General features: G+C 56.8%; 1 protein-coding gene across 2 annotated transcripts; it reads right to left on the minus strand.

The window, feature by feature from the left end:
- LOC136393551 (putative DBH-like monooxygenase protein 2) lies at window positions 1-7,925 on the minus strand. Of its 2 annotated transcripts, none has more exons than XM_066366190.1 (13): window positions 7,616-7,925; window positions 6,569-6,715; window positions 5,891-6,052; window positions 5,556-5,639; window positions 4,582-4,749; window positions 4,348-4,450; window positions 3,995-4,161; window positions 3,582-3,694; window positions 3,236-3,332; window positions 2,910-2,969; window positions 1,728-1,858; window positions 1,052-1,166; window positions 1-748 (listed from the first exon to the last, which is right to left on the minus strand). In XM_066366190.1, the coding sequence occupies exons 1-13, from the start codon at window positions 7,901-7,903 to the stop codon at window positions 506-508; spliced, it is 1,878 nt and encodes a 625-aa protein (XP_066222287.1). In that variant the 5' UTR covers window positions 7,904-7,925; the 3' UTR covers window positions 1-505. The 2 variants fall into 2 exon arrangements, with proteins under 2 accessions (XP_066222287.1, XP_066222288.1); XM_066366191.1 differs by having other exon boundaries at window positions 2-748; window positions 3,582-3,673.

Below are 7,925 nucleotides of genomic sequence, written 5' to 3' on the forward strand. Positions count from 1 at the left end.
GAAGCAAGTTTAGTTCTATTTAATTTACGTCTTAAGCTCTGTTCCTTACAAGCACAGCCCCTCTCCTCACCAAGTATCACCCATGTGACTGGCTGCCTCTGCTGTGGGGAGGATTAGACAGGAACGTCAGGAGAAGAGAGAAACAGGAGCACCCTCCAGGGCCTGCACGGGAGGTGGAGGGTTCCCAGGGCTCTCCGCCTGCGTTCCAGCCCCCACCTCCCACCCCCGCCCCATGTGGCATCCCCTTAGGCGAGACAGAGCATGGGACTTCTCAGAGAGTGATCCGCTACTTCACACCCAACCTTGCATCCAGACTTAGAAACTCCGTGGTCCCACAGGTCCTTCTGAAGCAGATGAGTTGCCTCGCTGCAGTGCCCAGGCCTGCAGTGTCCTGGGGACAGATAGGGAGCTTTGGGAGAACCACAGCAGAGGGTGTTTTCTGTGTTTGATGACCAGGGAGGACTGAGCAGAGAGGGGCCTGGGTATCTGCTATGAGGAGAGGGTGTCAGACTCCAGCCTGCAAGGTGGCAAGGAGCCAGGAAAAGGCCCCCTGTCCAAACAAGAGGGCAGCCATGGGGAGGCGCCATGGAGTAGCAGTGCCCACGGCCGAGAGAACCCCTGGTGCCACCCTGAAGCCAGCGGGGGTTTCGTCCTGGGGCTCCACTTTGCCCCCCCATGACTCCAAGCAGGGCCCCCGAGGCATCGGGGTGATTTCCGGAATCCAGCCCGTTGTGTTTTCCACGGTCTCCTGCAGGTGAAGGAGAGCAGTGGGTAAAGGTAGGAGCCTCCCCACCTCGTTTCTTTTCCTTGGATCTTACTTGGTTATCCCCAGTCCTTGCAGCCACACGGGCTAACTGGGGGACTCCATTCCCACCCCCTAACCCAGACCTGCCTCGGCCCAACTCCCAGCTCCCCCAGCCTCTCCTCCCCCAACCCAGTGTTCCGACCATTGTCATTCACTTCCCTCCCTCTCCATTTCTGGCCTCTCCCAACACCACCCCATCCCCTCCATCCCTGACTCTGAGGGGGCAGTGTCTCCTAGGACACTCACGTCAATGGTCTTTATTATCACGGTCTGCTGAGCCTCCTTGCAGGCTTTCTCAGCCTTCCTAATGCTCTCTGGGGTCCACTCGACATTGTTCATGGCCATCATGCCCTCCATGGAACTGCGTGGGTGGGGGCAGCGTGGTGGTGACAGACACTAGCTTAGGCTTGACTTACAGCTTTGACAAAAACGTGCATGAAATACCCTCAGTTTTGTTAGTGTCTGTTTCGTATCAACATAAACTCGAAAGGATGCCTTACAACTCGGAGAGACAATCACGAGTTTGGCAGAAGAAGAGATCGCATCCAAACTCAGAGATGAGAATTTTTAAGACTAAAAGAAACTTCTGATTCTTTAAAGAAGTGGTTTAAGGACATCTGAGGGCCAGGATGTCCAAGGAGGTTGGTGGGGTGACTTCAAGGGACCTGGAAACACCCTACAATTGTCTGCAGAATGGGGTACGTCTGCCCAGATGTGCATTCTTAGAAAGGAATTTCTGGGCTCCCACCAGAGTCTCAGAGAGGAGCCTCACCCCCAGATAATTAAGGGTTACTACTTGAAAGTCAGCACAGTCCCACTGAATCAGGCAGTGCACGAGAAAAAAGCAGACCAAGAACCCGTCCATAGGTGATCTAACTTCTAGAGCTCACACTTGAGGGTCTTATCGTCTGGGATGACTCACTCTGCTGCCTCCTCCCCCAGCTCACGGGCCACGGAGATGATGTCAGGGTACCCCATGCAGCTGGAGATGTTGTTCCGGGGGTAGTAGAAGAGGAAGACGAGGCACATCTCATTAGTGGTGCTGGGACCCCCCTGGAGGAGAAGGGGGGGACAGATGGAGGGACAGCAATACAAAGGCATGCGGAGAGCATGAAGCAGGCAGAGAGGATTTGGGTGGTCACGGCACCAACGGAGCTGTCCGCCTTTCCCCAGCCAGCTCACTGGGCCTTACTCACCACTCCTCACTGCACCTCTCCCCTCCTCCTCCTCCTCTATTTCCAATCAGTGAACAGTTATTGATATTATTTACAAAGAAGTGCCCACATAACTGCCCTGTCCTCTACATTCCCACTGCCACTATCTTGGTTTGAGAAGAGAAGACAAGATAATTGAATTTGTTGAAAAAAAAAAAAAAAAAGAGCCTCTTCTTTGAGATCGTCTCCAGAATCCCCCATTGGTGCCCATGTAAAGGAGGGCCTGCTCTAATAGGTTACCTGTTCTCATACCTGTAGTAGGACCTTTTGGTTTTCCCCGGGGACTTCCCCGAGTGCACACTGTCCACCTTGTATCAGAATCATTTGAGTGGCTGTATTTTCTTCACAGCAAGCAACTCCTTCTGAATCGGACAGGCACGAAACCATTCCTCACACCCGGTGTGGGTGGGGCTCTTTGTGGCCATGATAACAAGAGCTAACTCTAATCGAGCATTTGCTACCAGTCAGGCAGTGGCCTAGTTACTCTACCTGTCTTTATCGACTCTCACAACCCTCTCAGGCGATGGATAGTGTTATTGATTCTTGTGTGAATTAGAAAGCTGAGACACAAAGGGGTCGAATAACTTGTCTGAGAATAGAAGGCTACTAATGATTGGGTTGGCATTCAAACCCAGGCTCTTCAGCATGATAATGTGTTGTCTTTCCATGGTCTTAGTGGGTCATGGACAGAGGAAGTAGGGAATCCTTGTACCCATCTTACAGTCTCTGGGGGTGTGAGAACATGAACAGCCCCATGTGCATGGGCAACACCCCTGGAGAAAGGAGGGGGGTGCAGCTAGAATAACCAGTCACTGGGCAGCCCAGGCCAGGGGCAGGGCTCTACTCTGAGCCTATTGTCAAGGGGACTAAGGCGGGAGAGCGGTACTTACAAAAGTCGGGAAGTCTCGGTCCAGCGTCTGGTAGTGACACTCTATCAGCAGTTCGTCTCCCTAGTCAGAGTGAAACGCAAAGGCCAACAGTAAGACTCCAAGGGGCCGGGTTGGTCGTAGAATGCTCCCGGCTAAGAGCAGCGAGCCCGCCCCTGCTGGTCCCCGCCCCAGCCACGCCCCCGCCCCCGCCACGCCCCCGACCCAGTCACGCCCCGCCCCCGCCACGCCCCCGCCCCCGCCACGCCCCCGACCCAGCCACGCCCCGACCCAGCCACGCCCCCGAACCAGCCACGCCCCCGACCCAGCCACACTCCCCCGGCTCCCACCGGCTTGATCTCCACCCGATGCGGTAAATCTCGGGTCTCCTGCAGATTGAAGTCGTAGGAGTCATCTTTGCAGATCGTGCGGAGTTGTGTTCCATTTCTAGAGGGAGAGGGAGAGAGGGGACAGGGATAAGACAAGGAGGATGAAGTGGGGAGTATGTCTCGATGAAGGAGCCGTGGTGGGTCAGAGTGTGGGTGTCAGTCATCACAGCCTTCCTCCCCGCTCTGCCCTGTGGACAGACCCGGCTCCCCCTTACTCCCAACCTTATGCTGCAGCATAAATAGCTGTTTCTCAAATTTACTCCCACGTGCACGGGGAAGGCTTCCAACCCGTGTCTTCTCCCGGTACCTGTACTGCACCGCCTGCAGAGCCCGACCAGCCAGGTGGGTGTGGAGCAGGTAGCCATACACCTGTATGTCGGGCACCGGGGCGCCGTTCATCTGCGATAGGGGGGAGGGCATCTGGTGAGGTGAGAACGCTCATCATGTCCTGCCCCTTGCTTTACCACCGTCAATATTTAACACTTTCTTCTCATGACTGACCTGGACCCCTTTAATCTGTACCTGCCTCAGTCTCCTTGTCCTCAAAGCCCCACCTCCTCCCATCCCTTGAGTAATCCAGGTGGGTGATATTATTCCTCAGCACTGGAGCGGGGTCATTGTCCATGGGTGGGGCTCGGGCTGCGTGCGCTGTGGACCAGACCAGAGCTGGGATGGGGGGCTGGGACCCTCCGGGGAGGCGGCCCTCCCAGCCAGCCTCACCTCTTCAAACCTCTCCGTCTTGCACAGCCCGTAGGACAGGAAGGACTCGGCGCCCGGAGGGATGAAGTGGATGGGGAAGGTGAGGAAGCCCAGCTGCAGGACCCCCATGTCGTATTTGCGCAGCTTGGCCGTGTAGTACATCCGGATGCCCGAGGAGTCCCGCACTCCTGGAGCAGAAAGGCAGGGTCACGGAAGGCAGGAGAGCGGTCGCAATGTGGGGAGAAGGAGGCCGGGCAAAGCCGGAGGTGGGATGTGAGCGGAAGGGGTCAGCATGCACCCCTAACACCTTCCCCACACCTAGCAGCATCAGGCAACCTGCCCCGCGTTCTTCTATAAATGCTCTAGCCGCTCACCGGGAAGGTTGCGAAAATTGCTGTAATGAACCTCTAGCCGGATCCACTGGGGGTCCAAGGGCGTCCCGATAGAGACGCCCACGTCATCTGGAAACTGGTAACTCTGCGGGATGAACAGGGAGAGGGCAGCAAGAAGGGCAGGGAGCTGGGTGCAGGGACCCTTCCCGGCCTTACAACCACAGTTCCTGACAGCACGCACCCCTGAGCCTCCTGTCTCCTCAGCCCAGGACTCACCATGCCCCCGACAGCCCAGCCCACAACGACCTGGGAGCAGAGGGAGAAGGCGGGGTCAGCCCCGTAGCAGTCGCTGATGCCCGTGGGCAGAGCGCTGGCGTTGCCACAGGCGTACACCAGGATGTGGTGCACCATCGTCTCATTGTGGTTGACCAGCTTGGGCTCAAACTGCAGGGGGCGGGGAGGGAGGGGTAAGGGTCATCTCTGTCATCCTAGTCCCCACACTCCCCTTCCCCAGATAAAACCATACCCATTCCCCCTGCTGCTCTCTGTTTCTCGTTCTCTTCCAGGTCTAATCTGCTTTTCTCCCCCAACCTGTCATTCTCCTCCAACTCTGTCTGACCCCTCTCTGGACCACCCCTTTGAACCCCTTCCCTGAGCGCACAGCACGCTAAATCCCATGCTTCGGCCTTCCCCTTAATCACCTCATCAGTCCATGGTAACTGAGCGTGAGACCACTCCTTGTTGGATTCTCTCTCTAAAGAAAATATGGCTCCCACACATTTGCCACTCGGTATAAGATTGCACTTTCATTTACTTGATCAGAATTGGAATCAACCCCAATGTGCAAGTGGGTGACCAAGTCTGAGTTCCCTCTAGCCAGACATCCCTGACGTGACAGCCCTGGGTCACGGCCCTCCCAGCCAACTCCTCCTCCTGGGCTAGAAGCACAGTTCTGGGGCCAGAGTGAGGCTGACTCTGTCCTTTGCAAATGCTTATGAATGTGTGACCTTCATCCAAACCTCGCTGCATGGTGGGGCTCGAGTTAAAACAGTGCTGGGAGCTATAGCTCTGGGTTCAGGAAATCACGAAACTACCACGTCCGCCCAACCTGGCCTGTCCCCACGCTGGTCCCCGCTGCCTCCCTCCTGTGTCCTCCCAGCCACCGTCTGATGACACCATCCCCTCGCAGTCCATGTGCCCACTGAGTGCTCAGCCGCCGTGGTAGCGTCCCGCTGTGTGGGCCACCGTACCTTGTAGATGTGATGCTTCTTCCTGACGATGGGGAGAGGGAGGAAGGTGCAGGCGTAGGTGGTGTCCTCCTCGGGAACTAGGAACTGGAGGGAGACACACAGAGCCCAGGCTGGGCTGGGAGTGAGGCTGCCTCCCAGAGAGCGGAGAAGAAGGCCGGCCCGGGGGAGGATGCTCACGCTAAGGCTGGCCGGGCCATCGTCCGGGGACTGAGGGAAGTCAGAGAAAGCTCACTTCTAGGAACGTACTGAATACTGGGAACAAGAAGGGGGTCTACCTGGAGAGGGGAAACAGGAAGGGGGCCGGAGGATGCTGGGTGGGACTGAGTGGGTCTTACATCCGTGATCTCCAAGTCATGGATGATGGTGTCCTCGGGGGTGTCAAGATCGTCTGGGTGGACTATTTGTAGCAGGAAGATGGACTTGACAAAGGTCCGTTCCCGGTCCAGCCTCGGCGTGTCGTCCAGGCCGTAGGCGGCCAGCACCCTCATGGTGTCGCTCTGGGGGAATTGTGGGCATTGAGGTGCTACGCCCATGAGCAGTAGTTTGCACACACCACACCCGGACACAACACAAGCCAGCTGCTCACACCCACACAGTGGGATGGAAAGAGCTTCAGGCGGGGGTGGGAGTAGAAGTGGGGGTGTCAGAGCTAGTCTGGTCCTAGTTCCACCCGCGGCCAACTCGCTGGAAACACTGAGCAAGTTACGTCCCCTCTCTTACTCCTGTGTCCATATCTTGTCAACGATGCCCTGAAGTTCAGTGCAGTGGGACAGGCGCTTCCAGTGGGGGAGGCTGGGGAGGGCGGGGTGGGCACTGCGTCAGTGGGAATCCACCCTGCAGGGGGCTTGTGGGTTGTAAGAGGGGACCCCCGTTGGGATGGGGAGAGAGGAAGTCCTGGGGACTGTGGCTGGCTGCCTGAGAGGCAGGGGCCCTCCGGCGTGGAGGCGACTACACCTCCCCAGGAGGAGAAGCTGCTTGCGGTCAGCTGCTCCCCTCCCCTCCCCCAGGTCTACCGTGATGTCTTGGTCGTGAGGGTCGCAGGAGCGGAAGGGCCTGGAGAAGCGCATGGTGGTGTAGACGGCGTCTTCCGTCAGCCCCAGCAGCTCGGCGTCCTGGCTCCCGTCCTCCTGCAGGGTGTCTTCACCCACCAGGTGCCGGTCCTGGAGTCCAGTGAAGGTCAAGGCGTAAGAACCAGGGACCCCAAGTGGTCATGCCTTGGGAGCAGCTGGTGTCCCTTTTGCACCCCCCTCAGGCACTAGAGCTGCAGACCCCAAGGCTTCTTTATTATGCCATGTGCTCCCAGGACAGAGTGCAGCATCAGGGTGGGTCCTCGAGGCAGAGGGATAGACAGCACCTACCGGGAATTTCACCGCCTGACCCTGCTTGACTTCTGTTTGAAAAACCAGCTCCATCAATCCTAATATTCCTGTATCCCGAACCCTTGAAAGCTCACTTACTCTCTGAACTCTCTATGCTACTCATTCTGCCTTGTGGCTCTTCCCAGCAACACGTCCCATATAAATGTGGTTCAGAAGGATGAAATAGGGGGAGGGGCGAGCCGCTGCTTCCCCTGTGAATGGGATAATAATCGTCCACCTCAGTGATGCTGTGAGTTTTAACATGCAGACTATTTGGGGCAGTGCCCGGTTACTTAAGAGTAAGTAACAGATTCAAGCTATTATGAATGCTTCTGCAGCTGTTGTTATGAGACTATTTCTTGCTGATTGAGCTTAAAGGAAATTGAGGATGAAGACTGTATCTCAAACAGCTGTGACACCCCCCCCCCACCCCAGTGAGTGGCCGGCAAGGCTACAGTGGGCTATGGCAGACAGGACCTCCTCTCTCAGTCCAATTCCTTAGCACCTAGGGACATGCATCTATGAGACATAGACTGACTCCTTCCAATGGACCATTTCTGTAGGGAGAGGTCAGCAGCCAGCAGGTGCTCTGGGCATGTGTCTGCCTATATCTGGAAAATGTGGATCCTTCCTGGACTCAGAACTATCCTGAACCCCAGCGAGTGACCCTTATCCTCGGAAGAAAGTCGCCCTCCGACTTACCGAGAAATAGACATGGCCGTCAGGCAAGACCCCTCCAACAACCAGATCGCCTCCCACGATGGTGTAGCGATTTGTGACCCCCAAGCCCACCCAGCCAGCTGTCCGGACCTGGAGCTCAAAGGTGATTATTTCAGCCTCAAGGTCAAAGTCCCAGCTCAAGAAGACAACATTGGAAGGGTCTAGGAACCTGGAATAACGCAAGTGAGATGTGGGGCCGAGGCGGGTGCCTTGGGAGGGGGCCACCAGGACCATCAGCAGGAGGAGCCGGAAGGGAGGGGCACAGGCCATGGCTCCGGGGGTCTGGGACAGC

This window comes from Saccopteryx leptura, chromosome 2 (genome assembly GCF_036850995.1).
Source record: "Saccopteryx leptura isolate mSacLep1 chromosome 2, mSacLep1_pri_phased_curated, whole genome shotgun sequence".
In the NCBI taxonomy this organism is placed as follows: domain Eukaryota; kingdom Metazoa; phylum Chordata; class Mammalia; order Chiroptera; family Emballonuridae; genus Saccopteryx; species Saccopteryx leptura.